Raw genomic sequence first — 18,867 nt, 5'->3', positions numbered from 1 at the left:
GTATACTCGTTGAGGATAGGGTTTTTCTTGTAGTGGAATGTTATAACATTGCATTTGTTCACACTCAAGTCAATAATTGGTCACTGCACCATTTTACGAAGCAATCGATCATGTAGATTGTCAGCGTTGAATATTCGGCATACTGGAGGGAGAACCCTTACAGCAATTAAGTGGCCGCGGGAAGAACCTCCTGACAGCGTTGATGTCGTGGCGTCGGTCTTCTGGGTTGGATCCGAGCCCGCAGTTGAAAAGGGCCCCTGGCAAGTTCGAGGCAGGTTGAGGTCCCATGTCGGCACACCCTGCTGTGTGCTGGCTTGTAGGGCCTTACTTATGAGAAGATCGAATCGATGTGCACGCGGTATCAGTTGGAAGCAGACGTGGTATTGACTCTGTCTGCCTTCCTAGGCGAAAGGACTCTTCTAAGCGAGTCATCGATGTTTGTTGTTGTTGACTACGCAACTAACCTTGAGCGTGCGACGTGCACTAGCCCCTCTCTGAAGCAATGCTTTCTTGACGGTTCCGAAGAAACGAAGGATTTGACGACCATTGGAATATTGCTGAGTGAGTAATCTTGGCATTTACTTTTGTTGTAGAAGACGGTCCTTAACCCCACTCTATTGAGCAGATGATCCCTCCATCCTTTAGAAGAAAATAAACGTCGAGCCTAATGGTCGAATCAATGATTATGGTCAGAATTCCTTCCGGAGCCGGTTCCTTGCTCACCTTGACTGACTTTGCTATTGTGATGATTTTCTTGTTTGTCACTGGGGCAACCTGACTTTGACCGGTTTGGCCGTAGAGGCAGGAGCCAATGCTCGTGGTTGGTGGCTTGGGAACAGTGTTTCCACGATCCTGTGAAGCGTCTAGGGTCAGTAGTCCAGGGTAGGGTACCGATAAACCGTTCAAGTAGGCATTGTCCCAGAAATTCGTGTTGGCTGGCTTGCAGAGATCATCGAAGCACATCTGCTTACGCTTCTTAGTTTTCTTGTTCAGTGCTGGTAAAGCCGCCTTGTAGACCTCATTTCGCTCCGCTCTATTATCATCGGTATGAGATCTCTGCACACTTTTGCTAGCTATTAGGCAGACTATGCGAAGCTAGTGCACTGGTGGGTGCTCGTTCCAAGGTAGAGATCGTGTTGACATTGAGGCATCGAGGATTTCAAATAGCACGCAACTTCCAGCTAGTGGTTTATGTCATCTATCGACGTCAGGTAAGAGCTGGTAAAGATCAGAGATATGTATTTGGATCAACTATGGAGTAAGGAATTTCATCTACAAGTCGGTATTTTATCTAGAATCTGGGAACTCATTGTGTGATTTCATCCAGAAACTTGGATCCTATCTGATTTTTTTTTCAGACATGGCCTAGAATGTTATCTGGAATTCAAGATCATGTCTGAAATGCGATACAATATCTGAAATTTGGGAACATACCTATGTATAATCCTTTAACATATCAGGGTTCTGGGCTTCCAACTTGAATGTGGTATTCCATACGGAATGCGGCATTCCAACTGGAATTTTGCATTCCATCTGGGGTTTGTATTTCTACTTATTCAATTTTGAGCTTTTGTTAATTCAACCTTACATAATTTTTACATAATTTCCACCTTTCAGCTGTTTGAACCAGACTTGCTCTATTCGGTTGAAACAATCCCAAACTCCCCAGCTGTACCCATCTGGCTACGCCAATGGCCCATCTCACAATAGCTTTGACATGGTTGACTTCAACCACTATACTAAACATTTTTATCATTCTGTTTCTCGCCTTTTCTCTTCCAGCATCCTCCGGTGCAATTTTTCTTAGATAATCTAGAGCCGGGCACCTCGTACCGTATCATCCTGTTTGCGGCAAATGCAAAAGGTCGTTCCGAACCGGTGATAGTAGATGATATCACCTTCAAGGGAGTGGCCAAGTATACTGGTGAGTAGATTTCGGTTCCACCATACAAATCGTGCTGATGTATTTCCACACCACACACCGTTCGCCGGTCAGAGGATTTCGAAACACCTGCGCTTGCACGGGTCGTGTGGGGATACCGTCGGTGTATATGTTTAGCTATGTGTGCTTGCACGTGAGTGAGTGAGTGAAAGAAGGACACAGTGGCTGTTGTTGATGATATCTGCCGTGACATGGCCAGTATTTCATTCGTCGTTCGCCACCACGCCAGATCTCCGTCAGTGATAGATGAGTGGTTTTCCTCGCTTCATTTAAATAGTCTCGAGAGAGTGATGGTCTTGCTGGGTTTTAATTTACATTAACTGGTTGGTTGAATCGGTGGGGTTGCAAAATTTGAGCATATTTTCTTTTATTGCAATAGTAGTTCCGAGTATACCTACATATCTTGCACTTTTCCTGATTCATCGTAATGCAGACGACGTGCTTTTAAACATCACTTATCTACAATGCTTTGGATTTAATCCGTGGTTGAAAGTTGTATATGGGTCAAAAATACATACACATTGATTCTTCAATAACTTTGGTAGAAACAAATGAATAAATGATACGGGTGCTTTTAGATAATGCAGCATTGGAGTTCATAAATTTTTAATTGAGCTTTCAATGCCAATTTTCATGGCACATTGTCACCCCTTCAAAAGGTCTAGAATGGATCAATGATATATAATTTGGTTCGCATTGATAACATACCATGTAAATGCAATTCCGGTCAAGTTTGGCGCTACTTCTTCTTCTTCTTCTTCTTCTTCTATATGGCTCACCGTCCTCACGGGGACTTGGCCTGCCTCGCTTCAACTTATTGTTTTTTGAGAACTTCAACAGTTATTAATTGAGGGACTTTCTTTGCCTGCCATTGCATGATTTTGTATATTGTGAGGCAAGTACAATGATACACTATGCCCAGGGAGTTGAGAAAATTTTCCCGACCGGAACGGAAATCGAACCCTCCGGATTGGCGATCCATAGCCTCAACCACTAGGCTAACTGGAGGCCTAGGTGCTAGTTACCAGCAACATACATATTTTGGAAACGAGTTTGAGATACAAAAAATCGACCTATCTTAAAGTGAATTTCCATTAAGTTTTAAATCTGGATTTAAAAAAAAAATGATTTTTGCAATTCGTATTAAGTTATTTTTGATTCTGTTTTGACACTTTCACATCCTTGTAACCACTATCAACCCCAACGACAATAATGCTGAAAATTCGCTGAGACTGCTAAGTCTGCCTTATTGGCTATTACACCAAAATCTATGATTTCTTCTACAATTCACCATATATATTTTTCTTAATTTCTTCAATAAAACAATGTGGGTAAATATTATGTGTTTTCTCCTGCAACTGTGGATTTATAGGTATTTTTACCCAAATCATACAACTATTCAAGTGTTCAAATAATTTTTAGTTGAGAAGCATATGTTTGAGTAAGAAGATGTTTAACTATATAAACTTATGAAATTGATATGAAAGAATAATGATCATTAAACACTAATCTTAATAGATTCTATCGCATATTCATATGTTTGTAGTCAATGTTCAAATATTGTTTTTGACTAACCGTTCATATACAGACAACACTTAGAAAACCAAGGATCCCCATTGAAAGGTGCTGCATTGCATCAATCCCTTAGACGACTGTGTTGTTCTGCACGACACGTGTAGATATTTACCTCGGTTCATCTTGATTGTCTTCCCGCTTGTATATTAACCCTGCGGAGGTGAATATGAAACCTGTTTTTAGTTATGGCGTTGCTCTCGTACCATCGTCAAACAACAACAGCACAGAGCAGTGCAGTGAGAGAGAGAATACGCCATGGTGGTGCTGCTGATCCGTACATGACTTCGGCGCCCTTGTCGATCCATATCGATGCCCAGACCGGAACTTGTTCTGGTCTGAAAATTCCCGGAAGCAAACTACATCCTTTCATAAGTATAAATTTTCCGAGCAGTACTAATTTGTTCCGATTCCCATCATACATTCTGATACATTGCTTTTCCTGCACGGGAGCACCACTCGTCTGTCGTTCTTCGCCAATGCTGTATTCTATCTTGCGTTGCAAACAGAATAGACATTTTCAAAGGGAAAGCTCAACGGGGAAAATGTAAACCTCTTCTTTCTCTTCCACTGTCGATGCTATATTTCACCAGCCAACGATAAACGGAGGAAATGTACACAAAGTATAATAATACAATTTATCATACTTGCATAACAGCAACATCACGCCACAGTTGCTCGGTTGGCCCAGGAAGACTCAAGCTAGCTTTTCTGGATGTCTGCGACCGCCACCATTCACCGGTCGAGCAGCAGAGGTTTCGGGCACTCATGTTCAGCTTAGGGTAGCTTTGGGAGGCAATAAAAGGCTTTATAATGCTGGTCAGGCCAAAGATACAATGCCGGCCCGCCCGAGTTCACGTAGTGATGCACTTCACAAATGGACACTGCTATTCACACGCTTTTGCGAGTTTGTCCAAATGCACTGGTATCGAAGCATTTGGGCTGTAGTTTTTCAGCGCTACGATATGGATACCTGTAGGGCTGTGCGATAGTACATTGATTTGATTTTCTGATCTGCGAACTGCGAAATTGTGATTAACATGTTTACCACTTTTTGCAGATTTTATATTTATAAAGTGAAACTCAGAGTCTACTAGAGAGTTTAAATAAATTATTGTTGCAGCAATATGTTCACAAATATTAAATTGTATTGTTTTCAGAAAACTGTAAGAGACTATCATGCAATAAAAGCAATTTGTAAGAATAGACTCAACCTAAATGTTGATGCCGTTGCACTCGATTTACGACTTCACAATGTTCTTCGTTTTGCGTTTGACGAAGGCACCCACACCAAAGCAGCAGCTAGTGAAATTGCTCTTCATCACCGTTCAATTTTCACTTCACTGCCCTTCTAAGCATATCTGTCCCGTGTTGCCATTTGAAGTTAATTTGATAGTTTTTCGATTTTGCATCACAAATGAATATTCCATGATAACGTTAAGCATCTTTCAGACATCGATTTCAAGATAGAACTTAAGTTAGAGCAGTGGGACAGTATGCGTAGAAAAACAACATGGTACAGATATGCTTAGAACGGCCAGATTCACTTGTTGAACCAACCTTCAATTAATATCCATAAAAGCTCTGTGGCACTCAAAAGTTGGTTTTCACTGGTGCAGAATGCAGCAAAATCTGTTACATTCATGTTTTTTCTGTTGGTAAAATGTTTGTTTACAGATATCTTCGCCTAAGTAGGATCAAAGATTTTTAGGTACTAGATAACTCACTCTTGTATTTCTGAAACTGTCCAATCGGCGAACGAATTCGTTCGAAGGCAGCGCTACATGCGGCGTTTACATCAAAAATTCAATTTTTCGTTTTCAAAATTAACTCATATTTTGCCTTGGTGGTTGCTATTTTCCATTGGTAATGGCTTCTATTATCATCAATCTCGATGCCCACGGCGACAGACACCGGATTGACCAGCTAACAAAAAAACCGGAAGATTGCCCGCCGGAGGCATAGTAAGAGCTCTTCAAATTATTCACATAAGTTGTTCGAAGTACCTACCGGGTCTAAGCGCACCTGAAAGAGAATTAAATTTTCTTTCCAAAAAGTGCTCGTTTGTTTCTCTACGATGCGGAATTCGATATGAAAAAGTGAAAAAAGTGCAGTTTGCCTATGCTGCACCATGTGAAATTTTGGCGGAGCCACGTTTTTCATAGGGTTCTCATTCCTGCCACCAGATGCGGAGGTATCGTTAGCTTCCGTTGGATTTAACTATAAACAAATCCAACGGAAGCTAACGATCCCTCCGCATCTGGTGGCAGGAATGAGAACCCTATGAAAAACGTGACTCCGCCAAAATTTTTAATGGCGCAGCATAGGCAAAGTGCACTTTTTTCACTTTTTCATATCGAATTCCGCATCGTAGAGAAACAAACGAGCACTGCGCCCCCATGAGCCTCTGGGCCTACCTCTACTGCAATGTTCTGCTGGATTTCAATCTTATGCTTGCTTGCAGATTGCGTTTCCGGCCCTCCATAGAGTGTGACATATCCACCTTCACTTTCGCTCTCGAATTTCTGTCACTATAGGCTTTTGATGACATCGACGATGGAGCTCCACGTTGGAGATCTAATTGTCAGGTCACCAAGCGCGAATTATATATCGTAGACATCTATTGATGAAGATCTGTAGCCGTTGAGTGTTCTCCACTGATACACACCAGGCTTCACTGGCGTACAGCAGCACAAATTTCACGTTCGACTTTGAGTTCGAGTGTAAAATTCGGATTTTGGTGCATCGACTAATGTGGTTGTTTTTTTCCATACATATCTTTAAATCGCCAAAGCATCCGTCTCTTTCTTGCTCCGTGCTCCTATCTTGGTGCTGCCATCGGTCGCCATTTGGCTACCAAGATATTAGAAGCTTTCAGCATTTCCCACAGCTCGCCCAGCTACCATAAAGCTGGAGAAGGGTTGACCGTGTTTACATACAACGATTTGGGCTTGTTGACGTTGATGGTGAGACCTGCCAATTGAGGAGCGATCGGCAAGATCATCGAGCTTGCTCTGCATATCAGAGCGCCGTTGAGCTAAAAGAGCAATGTCATCAGTCAGCTCGAAGTCATTTAGGTGCTGCATGGTAATGGGCTGCCGCAGAAACCCACGATTTGGTGCACGATCAATCCTACCTACCAGGATCTCGTTGATTACGATGAGGAACAGTAGCGGTGATAGGATACATCCTCGCCGCACTCCAGCAACGACCCGGATGGGATCGAACAAGATACCGTTGTGCAGTACTCTGCACGAAAATGCCCTGTACTGTGCTTCAATGAGGCCGATGATTTTCTTTGCTCTTCACATTTTTTCATGATTGCGACGGTCGAAAGCTTTTTCGTAATCAATGGACATTATAGGTTGAGAGATTTTTGGAATTCATTGTTTTGCTGCGGAGCGTGTCAATTTTATCTACACAGGATTGTTCGACACGGAATCGTGCTTGCTGCCGTCGGAGAGTTGCGTCAATCTTCTCCTGTAATCGGTTCATGATCACTTTGCAGAGGACTTTGAGAACGATATACAGCAACACGATACCCCGCCAATCATCACATACAGTTAGGTCACCCTTATGTGGCACCTTTACCAAGACGCCTTACATCCAGTCGACCGGAAATGTCGCGGTTTCCCATATGTTTTGCAGAATAATTGATGCATCAGATGTGCAGATACTACGGGGTCGCTTTGAGCATCTCAGCTGGTAGACGATCGACCCCTGGGGCCCTGTTCAATTTCATGCTACGGGTGGCTGTTTCTGTGCCCTGCAATGATGGAGCTTCGGTGTGGACACGTGGAATGCGTCGAACTCTTGGCAAATCATGCTGAGGTGTTGGAGCTGTCGCCGAAACTTAAAAAAGGTTTCCAAAGTGCGTTTTACCTGGTCAGCCGGGTCGATCAATGGCTATCCGGATGTGTCTTTCACGGACATAGTAGTATTGATCTTAGTCCCACTAACGTGACATGAGACATCGTAGAGGAGACGAATGTTACCGGTATTTGCGGCTTTCTCACCTTCGTCAGCTAGAGAGTCCGCCCGCGCTCTTTTGTTCCGCCTAATTGATTGCTTCATTTCCTTCTCGAGAGCCGTACAGCGCTGACATGCTACGGCTTTGGCTCCTCGTGTTTTCGCTCGTTTTGACGCTTTCGTTTCTCTACCTTCTTCCAGGTGTTATCTGTAATCCACTGCTTTCTCTGGGTGCGTAGCTTACCCATATTTTTCTCGCCGGTGGCGATGAAAGCGTTCTTGATGGTGCTCCATTGATAGCTTCCACCTTTCGGAACATCCGCCGTGTGGTTCTGTAGCTCTTCGACGAAGGACCTTTTCACTGCAGCATCTTCCAAGCGGCGTATGTTGAACCGGCGCCCGATCTTCTCCTCCTGTCGATGGATCCTCGCAATGCGCAGCCAGATCGCGCCTATTAGAAGATGATGGTCAGACGAAATGTCGACGCTACGTTTGTTCCGTCCGTACATCAAGAATGCTCCGTCTCCTTGATGCAGATGTGGTCGATTTGGTTTTCCGTGACGCCATCACGGGAAACCCATGTTACTTCGTGCACTGGTCGATGAGGAAAGAGCGATCCCCCCCATCACCATATCATTGTTGCCACAAAACTCTGCAAACAGCTCAGCGTTTTGCTCATTTCTCTGAGACCATGGCGTCCCATGAAGTACTCATAGTCCAAGTTGTCGGAATCAACCTTCGCGTTGAAGTCGCCCATGAGGATCTTGATATCACCTTTTTGAATCTTATCCACAACAGCATTGAGTTGACTGTAAAAGTTCTCTTTGTCTTGCAATTCTGCAGCATCGGTAGGCGCGTAACTTTGAATCATGGTAAGGCCTCAAACCCGTGTTCTGAATCTAGCTACAATTATCCTCTCATTAACAGGTTCCCAGCGTGGGCGTGAGCGCTGAGCAGGAAACCAATTCCACGGTGGTGAGGAGCGTGTTCACCTCGTAGGTGAGAGTATAGCAGAGTTTGGCCCGACGTCAATCTGTGTTCTCCAAAGTTCGGCCAACAGACTTTGATCAGTCCTAGGATCTCAAGCTTTATACGGCATTCCTCATTGACCAGTTGTGCCAGTTTACCCTGCTGGGCTTGGGTTAATACATTCAAAGTTCCAATTCTTGTCCGTTGTTTCGCAGTAAAAGTCGTTGCCGTTAAATCAGTTCGTAATCTTTCATTTTCGGTTTCTGTAACGGTTGTTGGGTTTCGAGAATAGTAGGCTGTTGGTCTAAGGTCCCAAATCCATCATTGTGGGGATGCTACCTTAGATATAGCTTCCGGTGGAGGAGCATTTCATACTCAGTTGCTGGATGCCAGAACAGACGCTGTTTGAGCCACACCTACTTGGTAAATATACGCTCGGTATGTATCTCCTCTATCTAGCTGAAGGCAGAAGGACAACAGTGCACATACTGCACCACCAACTAAGCACACAACTCTTAGCTGGCGGTCTTAGTCATCGCTTGACCCGTGGAAGAATGAGGTAGGAACTTGTGAGGACCAGAGCTGTGTTGGACGCTCTCCTTATCGACTCACCGGTCTGTTCTTAGTATGACGGGAATTAGATTAAACTTTAAATAGATAGTGAAAGTGCAGCTCCGTGGTCGTGCGGTTATTGTTACCAAGCTCTTAGACGCATCGTGCTGAGGAGCGCGGGTTTTGGTCTCGCCGCAGCTTTTCGGCTGTGCAACTGGGAGTTGTATGCTAGTTCGTTGTCATGCTTTCTTCATAGAGCGAAAAAAGCTCACTAATAGCATGTTGTAGTAGAATCGTACTTGCGATACATTTTGAATGGATGTAAAAATTCTCATTTATGCATGAAGGTGCACTTCTTAGAAGTTCTCACTCAATTTTAAGGCAACAGCATACATTCGTTACATTGTCGTACTTGATTTAAAGCTTTATGTTTGATAACATCGTTAATTATTAAAAACTTGAACGTCAAAAACTACGAAAAGTGATGAATTTCCCGCGAAATTACGGTGCATACACTGAACGGCGGCTTGCGTTGAAAATTACTATTTTGAGGGTCAATTTAAATACACTGAACGGCGGCTTGCGGTGAAAATTACTATTTTGAGGGTCAATTTAAATACACAACGCCACTAATTTTGTGCAGACTGAGTTTCGTTTCAATTCAACAGAATTATGTTTTCAATTTTACCATGGCCTCGATTTCCAATTAAAAAAAGCTTATGTTGGCAACCGGATTCGAACCAAGAACCTTGACATCACCAGGCTCGCACGCTACCACTCGGCTATCGAACCGGTTGATGTGAGAAGAAACAAAATACACACAAGAAGCGTTGGTGGGTTGATGATCATGTTTTGCCATGGTAAATTTAAAAACATTGTTATGCTTGTCATTACTGCAAGCCGCCTTTCAGTGTACGTACAAAGGATGTTTTTGATAAACAAGCGTTGCCAAAGACGTAGTTTCCGATAGAGTAATGCGGGGCAAAAGTTCGCACTTAACAGACTTCACAAAATAACTATTGAACGAAAAGAAAATAATATCGTTTTTCTTCGTTGAACGGGTCCCTATCATGTTGCCTTCAAAACGTAGTACTAGATTTTTTCGCGTTCCTTTTGTAGTTTTAGTAATACAATTTTTAAAACAAGTACTTCAATGCGAACTTTTGCCGCATAGTGGGGGCAAAAGTTCGCATTATGCGGGGCAAAAATTCGCACCTTGTACAGGGTAGTTTATTGGTGTGATGTTCATTTATTTCATGTTAATTCATGTTCATCTTTTCTCTCTAGCCGTGAAATCTGTTTCTTTCTGTTCTTAGAATTACGACCCAACTGGAATACGACCTGGTGTTCAGCTTTTGTAAAGAGTGTGTTTTATGAAGACTTCCACAACTATTAACTAAAAGCTGTCCTTTACAGCGTTACTGAAGTTGTCAAAATACATTGTGGGGTAATCATAGAAATACATGTTGCTAAAAATGCATAAACAAATCAAATATGCAGCAAAACTGTTGAACGGGACTGTTATCGAATCTTATCATCGTCCATGCTGACGATGGATACTGATGGATTATAACTGTGAATTTACAAACAAAGCTAGACCCCGGTAAAGTAGAAGAACATAAGACATTCAGAAGCATGCGAAAAGGATGACGAAGCATATGACGAGGATGACGAAAAAAATGTTTTAAAATGTTTTTAGCCATTTTTCATTTATTGATTTAAATGCGTGAACATAATGTTTGCTTTACAATCATTTTTTTTACAAAACTAAGTTCAAACCCTCTGTCGCAACGATTTCAGGGTGCATACTACTCATATTATGCATATATAGTAGTTTCGATACGAAATTATCATTGCTTCGAAGATTCTGTAATTATATTGATGTACTAGACTCAGAAATCTAGTGCGAACTTTTGCCCCACAGCTACTGCGAACTTTTGCCCCACTGTCGAGGTTTAAACAATGTCTCTTTCTGCAAGAAGCACTAGTAGTTTATTGTTTATTCGAGAGCACCTCGCGAACTACTATGGAATAACGATTCTCCGACATAAAGAGGTTATGAGATTCTTCTTCTTCCTGTTACTACAAATTATTATTCCAAAAGATCCAAAAATTATATCAAAACCCCTAGAAACACATTTTTTCGCATAACTCTGCCAAACCATAACGAAATCATTCCAAATTTTATTGACGAGTAGCTGACCTGATTATGTGTCGAACCCATACAGGTTTGTTTGGGTTCTTAACTCGTGCTCAGAAAAAGACCCACTGCGAACTTTTGCCCCGTGCGAACTTTTGCCCCGCATTACTCTAACTAAAAAATTTTCTATATGTAACTCGAACTTACAAATTCATGGTTATGACAGAATTTGTTCTCTTACTTTTGTCACGTTGGAATTCGTTTTGAAATTTTACCATCGCACAGCCCTAGTTTGATGCATTTCCGTTCGGTACGGAGGAATATATGTGGAGAAGTCCTGTCTGACATGAGTGCGGCCCGGGTGAATGAGTCAAGAGAATGCGAGTAAAAAGGCCCAAAAGATAATACGTTTATATTTTCCGTGATTTATAGGTGTATCCAACGTTATGAATGTTCCTTTATCGCCAGTATTAGCCGCATTAACACTTACGGTAGCGATTCTGTTTGCCGTAGTCTGCATCGTGCTGGTCACCATCTATCGACGACATGCTAGCAAGTAAGTTCCCCGAAAAGTACCAACAGGATAACGAGCGCTTTCTCGTGGCCCGGCAAATTCCATTGTCCGCTCCATGAGCTGGCTTTACTATAGAATAGTGTGTTTATTATTACGGCGCATTATCGTTCATCTTGTTTATGTTACTTTGCTTGGTGCTGGTAATCATTTCCGATGCGCCTTTACCACTATCTCTATCGTTGTCGTTTCAGGAATTCGTCCAAGAAGCTAAAGTCTGCCAAAAACGCACATCTCACCTCGACCCCGATAGACTGCCAAATTGATTCATCTGCACACCATCATCACCATCACCATCATCAGACACATGACCCCAACGGTATTCAGACGCCGCTGGTGGACGGAAGCGGGACTCTCGGGCGAAGGAGCCCACAAATGCCGGGTGAACCACCGGATGGGGATGAAACCGATCCTGACGTTATACCCAATCAATACGGTAGGCACCATCATCCTAGGCATAACTCTGAAGATAAGGATTGAATTTTGAAATTGGTAACAACGCTCTGTAATATTAGAAAACGAGCTAGTGCTACATGTATAACATTTCATCAGTGTTGCGTAATGACGTTTTAATTATCCTTTTTTATTGGAAAGGCCTCTTGAAAAATACCTTCTACTTAACTTATGGAACTTGTTTTATTCACAATCAGCGCGGCTATAATGGTTATAGCGTGTCACCGCACTTAAAAAGGGGCAATCATTGTTCACACAACAAGCCTCAATTAGCGAACATTACTAGGAGCTTGATGATGGCATTTTCACTACAGTGGATGTCTTCATTGGAGTAGTTGGTAGGATAAATTAATTGCTATTTTCGAGCATGTCGCACTCTAATCTAGTAGTTTTATGATGTAATGATTATTCATGGGGTTTGTTTCATATATTTCATACCAATGCATTTTTTGCTGTTTGGCTTCTGATAGAACTGGTGCTGCCATGTGCCCTTGAAATATGCTTATCAGTCAGAACTATTTGAATAATTTTTAAATTTGATATAGATAAACAAATCGGTCGGCACGAATGAGTTTCCCTGTGAAATGTTTTAAGAATACACTATATCAGCACTTTTTTGGCTACATGTCAGCTTAATATTAACTAAATAAACCAATGTAGAACCGAAAATTCCATAAAATAAATCCTTAAAGTATTTGAATAATTAGAAACATTGATTTTATTCTCCCTATATTTGCATTCACTCATCAGCAATGTATCCAAATTCCTTCCATTACAGAGCGACGGCCACCCAAAACCACTCTTCCGACGCCGTTGTTCCGGAGTCCTTCAGCACGTCTTATTCACCGGAATGGCGGTGAGCACCTGCTCCACGAAGAGGAGCGCCATTGTGATGGATCCAGTCTGGCTTCGCTGACCGGATCAAACAATGAAGTACATCATTATTCGTTTAAGCCTAGCAAACAAATTGTAAGTACACTAATCAAAGCTGAATTTTAGATTAGAGATTTTCAGTTCTCGTTGTTGACTATCACTAAGCAATTTCCGCGACCATAAATAGACATGATTTAAATAGCTTCAATATAATACATTGAGATTACCGATTTTAAGTTCTCGTTGTTGACAAACATTGGGAAATTTCCGCAAGCGTTAAGTGCCCATAAATAGACATCATTGAAATAGCTTCAATGTATATCTTTGAAAAATCAATCTTTAAAAAATAGATAATCCTTCCACCAAGCTCTCAATATTTGAACAAATGGAGCATAACAACGAAATGAAGATTCATGAATATTCATGATGTTGATACAGAATCGGTAATGTCTTGACAAGTTAAAAATTATTCTACCTGTTTGGAATTTATCTAGATATGTAAATTCCCGCTGTATTTTTTTTAGTATAATTCACGATCAAGACACATTTTCGCAGATTTTCGTTTCCCCTCCTGTTGTTCTTTATCAGTTAATCAGTCAGGTGGTCCAAGTTCAAGTTTTTGACGCTTGCTATAGATGCAAGCAAACTGGATCCAAAATTTGACTCACAAATTTCAGCGATCGCTTGATGGTTTAACGGCATTAACGTTTTGACCTTTTTGTTCCTGACGTATTTTGTGCACCCAAATTTTAACGTTAATTTGATTCTATTTTCATCTACTTCTGATGAAAATTTGATACAACAATCATAAATACTTACTAGATGTTCCATAGAATGAATCGGTGTGCCAAGTTGGATAACCGGTTCCAGATCCATACAAAAACCCCGTGCACAATGGTCCATAAAGGTGCAATTTTGGTAAAAAATCAATAACATTTTTTCGTGACGAGTTATCAATGGAGTGTGTCTTCGGTAACTTTATTATGCATTTTAAGATGCATAGGGAGCGTGCATATTCTTTGCACATTTTTGCGAAATTTTGGACGTGAATGTTCTTAACGGTTCATTTTTTGAGCACAAAATATGGTTCAAAATGTGTCAAAAACTTTGTTGAACAAACTCATATCTATTTTTTACATTTCCATTTAGCTATTGAGCGTTTTTTATTGATGACCCCTGAACCAGCCCATACATTTTTTGTGTATGATTTTCGAAGCTTACTATGTTCCATCTAGACAAACGTTCAGTGGATGATTTCACAACTTCTTTCCAAAGACGACCATTATTTATTTCTTCACCACTGTGATTATGCGCTCTTTTAGCATGAAAATTTACTATTTTGTGCTGTGTGCGCAAACATGTTCTCGATAGGTAAGGATGACACTATTCTACTAGTATTCAACTACATTTTAACGGGTTGAAACCATGGGGAAAATCAAATTTATTATTATACTAATGCACTTGAAAAATGAAAATTTGGGAGATTTTTTTAGGTAAATATCTCTGTTAGCTTTAGGATACGCATCCCACATTCGTTCATAAATACTAAATATTACATCAAAATCAAGATAAAACTGAATCAACAATATTTCTCCATGATACACGGTTCGTGGCTGCCGCTCTCCATCCTCGGTCACACCAAATGCTCGCCAAGTCACGCTCCACCTGATTCGCACATCGCATCGTGTTCTCTGCGCTTCTTGTACCATCCGGATCAGTCTTACTTAACTTACCGGTCAGACTAAGACTTGAGTGGCCTCTGCTGTACATAGTAGCCGTCTCCATTCTAAGTGTGTGTCTCAAGTTTCGCACTCTTCGAAGAATCCGCAGATCGTCCTTCACTTGATCGACCCATCTAGCTCGCTGCGCACCACGTCTTTTTGTACCGGTCGGATGACTTTCGAGAACCATTTTAGTCGGGTTGCTATCCGGACATCCTGATGACGTGACCCACCCACCGTAGCCTCCCGATTTTCGCGGTGTGGACGATGGTTGGTTCTCTCAGCAGCTCATGCAGCTCATGATTCATTCGCCTTCGCCTAGTCTCGTCTCCATCTGCACTCCGCCGTAGATGGTACGTAGCAGCTTCCGTTTGAAAACTCCAAGGGCGCGTTGGTCTTCTGCACGTAGGGTCCATGCTTCGTGGCCATAGAGGTCTAATCAGCGTTTTGCAGATTGTTTACTTCGTGTGACGGCAAACTTTGCTCGATCGTAGAGTTCAAAGTAAGCTCAATTTCATGCCACAATGCGTCTCTGAATTTCTCTGCTGGTGTCATCGTCGGTGGTCACCAGTGAATCCAAGTACACGAATACCATCGTATGCCGATTAGAAGTTGACGAACGGGTTATGCGTTGGGACCTGGTATTCATGACTTTTCTGGAGGATTGCAGTACGGTGAAGATCTGGTCTGTTGTCGACTGGCCGTCGATGGAGCAGACTTGATAACTTCCCCCGAACTCATTTGTTTGAGGTGACAGACGACGGGAGATGATCTGGGATAGCACTTTATAGGCATCATTAAAAATAGTGATGGCTCAGAAGTTCTCACATTCCAAATGGTCGCATTTCTTGTGAATGGGGCAGATTACCCCTTCCTTTTACTCCTCCGGTAGCTGTTCGGTTTCCCAGATCCTGACTATCAGCCGATGCAGACAGGTGGCCAACTTTTTTGGGCCCATCTTGATGAGTTCAGCTGCGATACCATCCTTACCAGCTGCTTTGTTGGTTTTGAGCTGGCGAATGGCATACTTAACTTCCCTCAGCGTGGGAGTTGGTTCATTTACGTCCTCCGCTGCATTGGCGTCGTCGTTTCCTCCGTTGCCGTGGGCTCCCGTGCCTACGTTCTACACACCGTTCAGATGCTGATCGAAGTGCTGCTTCCACCTTTCGATCACCTCACGTCCGTCCGTCAAGAGGCCTCCGTTTTTATCCCTACATATTTCGGCTCGCGGCACGAAGCCGTTGCGGGATGCGTTGAGCTTCTGATGGAACTTCCGTGTTTCTTGGTAACGGCACAGCAGTTCCATTTCTTCACACTCCGCTTCTTCCAGGCGACGCTTTTTCTCCCGAAAGAGGCGGGTCTGCTGTTTCCGCTTCTGTTTGTAACGGTCCACGTTCTGTTGAGTCCCTTGCTGTAGCATTATCGCCCTCGTTGTGTTCTTCTCCTCCAAAATCGTTCTGCACTCTTCGTCGAACCATTCGTTCCGTCGATTCCGTTCCACTTACCCGATGGAGCTCTCGGCTGTGTCGTTGATTACTGCTTTCACTGTACTCCAGCAGTCCTCTAGAGGGGCCTCATCGAGCTCGCCCTCGTCTGGCAACGCGGCTTCGAGATTCTGCGCATATGCTGATGCGACATCCGGTTGTTTCAGTCGCTCTAGGTTGTACCGTGGCGGTCGCCGGTACCGTACATTGTTGATGCGGAGAGTTTTGGGCGCAGTTTGACCATCACCAGATAGTGGTCGGAGTCGATGTTGGTGCCACGAAAGGTCCTGACGTCGATAATGTCGGAGAAGTGCCGTCCGTCAATCAGAACGTGGTCAATTTGAGATTCCATCTGCTGTGGTGATCTCCAGGTGTAACGATAAGGAAGGCTGTGTTGGAAAAAGGTGCTGCGTATGGCCATATTTTTAGAGGCGGCGAAATCAATGAGTCGTAGGCCGTTTTCGTTCGTTTCCTGGTGGGCGCTGAACTTACCAATCATCGGTCTGAATTCCTCCTCCTGGCCTACCTGAGCGTTTAAATCTCCTATGATGATCTTGACGTCATAACTTGGGCAGCGATCGTACTCGCGTTCGAGCTGCGCGTAAAATGCGTCCTTGTCATCATCAGTACTTCCGGAATGTGGGCTGTGCACGTTTATTAGGCTGAAGTTGAAGAATCGGCCCTTGATCCTCAACCTGCACATTCTTTCGTCGATCGGCCACCAACCGATCACGCGCCTCTGCATATCACCCATCACGATGAAAGCTGTTCCCAGCTCGCGTGTGTTGCCGCAGCTCTGATAGATGGTATGATTACCCCCAAACGTTCGAACCATGGATCCTGTCCAACACACCTCCTGCAGCGCTACGATGCCGAACCCGCGGTCCTTCAGTAGATCGGCGAGTATGCGGGTGCTCCCAATGAAGTTGAGAGATCGGCAGTTTCCAATCGCAAGTCCTCTTTGTTTGCTGGGGTCGTTGCCGTTGGTCTCGGTTCGTATTATTTTGTTGCTGATTTTCCGTTACAATGGTTTTTTACGGCTGGCTCGTAGGGCCTGACACCAACCCCCTACTTTCCGGAGGACCATAGTGCACAGTTGAGCTTAGAGTCCTTCCCTGGCACTAGGACGTTGATCAGCCACCCCTAACATGGGGATCAGATGCTGTTGTGAACCACTCTTCCTGGAGAACAGACGCTCAAGTTTGCAGAAGCAAACCCCCCTTCCCTGTCAGCCTACGACCAAAGTTTCCACCGGGGTTGGTTACCCGATCTCCCCTAAGGTTGCTCGCAGCCCGGCCGGTACCACGCGGAGGTAGGCATAGCTGTTACTGGGCAGAGGCTAGTGATCTCAATAGAATCTGAATTGCGTGAATTTCCCAGCCTTTACCTTGCCATAGGTGTAGACTGTAGATGGTCGGGTTTCAGATTTTAAAGATCCGAACCCGACCCATACCCGAACAATTTTCAATTATAAAACCCGGACCCGACCCGAACCCGAGATTTTTTTGTTTCGTCAAACCCGGACCCGACCCGAACCCGAAAAATTCTCGTTGATCAAACCCGAACCCGACCTGAACCCGAGAAATTATATGTCAAAAAATCCGACCGACCGAATTTGAAAACCCGAAACCCGACCATCCCTAGTTCCTACATGTTACTTCTATCACGCAGATCAGATGATGTACCACAACTCTGAACCCTACGTATTCGTTGATGCTTCTGATGCGATCGACCTGCGTACACTGAACTACGAAATCGGTCCACAAGCATTGCAATGCATAGCATTGCATTGCAGCATGCCTGATTGCGGCTAAACTGAAATCCGCTCCGCTGAAGCCGTTTCAAGACTTTCAAGCCGTTTCAAGACAGGAATTGCAAGAGTGTGTCTTAGGCGTCCGCTGGTCCAAGTTCTTCCGCAAAAATCACTGTGTTTCTATATCAAAGATGGTGTGTTAGGGCAGATTACAGATCGGCCCTGGCCTGGGTTAAACCTGATCCCAAAAACTTCCCACAAAACTTAGCTATATCCCAGTGGGGACGTTACACCAATAAGAAGAAGAAGACCGGTTTAGAGATGACGAAATCCTTTGAAAACTGTATACTTCTAGCCAAGGTCATTTGGAACTGTTGTGGTTTTTCCGATTGCTTTGGGGTATCTGGCATTATTTCCAGAGGCATCCGTTGGAGAATCTGGTAAGCACAATGCACATCATGTGATAAACAAAACTTCGCAGCTTTTTGTATATAATGAAAAATTGAACGAATCGTGTATCTAGAACTTTCAATCGGGCAGTTAAATAGAAATACACTAGAACTCCAATGGCGCTGTAGTCACTTTTCCCATTCCATTATGTTAATAATTTAAATTTCAATAACTGACTATTTTAATGTGTCCAACTTGTAGAGGACCTTTTGTTTTGGCAAACAAAATTTATTTGACACAATATCTAGTACCGCTACTGACGCTGTAAGGGCGTGGCAAGCTAGATGTTAGTCACACGAACAGTCACGACATTGGACTTCTGTGGATAGGTATTCTAATGGCAGTTACAAGTTCATTCGGAACATCCTGAGCCCATTCCCTCCGTTAGACTGTATAAGGATGTTTTGGGTGGACTTTC

At 43.2% G+C, this 18,867-nt stretch overlaps 1 protein-coding gene across 2 annotated transcripts in view; it reads left to right on the top strand.

The window, feature by feature from the left end:
* Positions 1 to 18,867, top strand: part of LOC115257165 (hemicentin-1) — a 499,013-nt gene that overhangs the window by 465,223 nt on the left and 14,923 nt on the right. For both annotated transcript variants that reach the window (XM_062846043.1, XM_062846044.1), the window contains 4 exons: positions 1,783 to 1,924; positions 11,577 to 11,700; positions 11,910 to 12,151; positions 12,947 to 13,137. In XM_062846043.1, coding sequence (XP_062702027.1) covers positions 1,783 to 1,924; positions 11,577 to 11,700; positions 11,910 to 12,151; positions 12,947 to 13,137 — 699 coding nt within the window. The remainder of the gene's footprint in view (positions 1 to 1,782; positions 1,925 to 11,576; positions 11,701 to 11,909; positions 12,152 to 12,946; positions 13,138 to 18,867) is intronic.

The sequence above is a fragment of the Aedes albopictus genome, chromosome 1 (assembly GCF_035046485.1).
Source record: "Aedes albopictus strain Foshan chromosome 1, AalbF5, whole genome shotgun sequence".
Taxonomy (NCBI): domain Eukaryota; kingdom Metazoa; phylum Arthropoda; class Insecta; order Diptera; family Culicidae; genus Aedes; species Aedes albopictus.
Note: the sequence above shows the minus strand (reverse complement) of the source record. Positions and strands in the feature narration are given on the sequence as shown.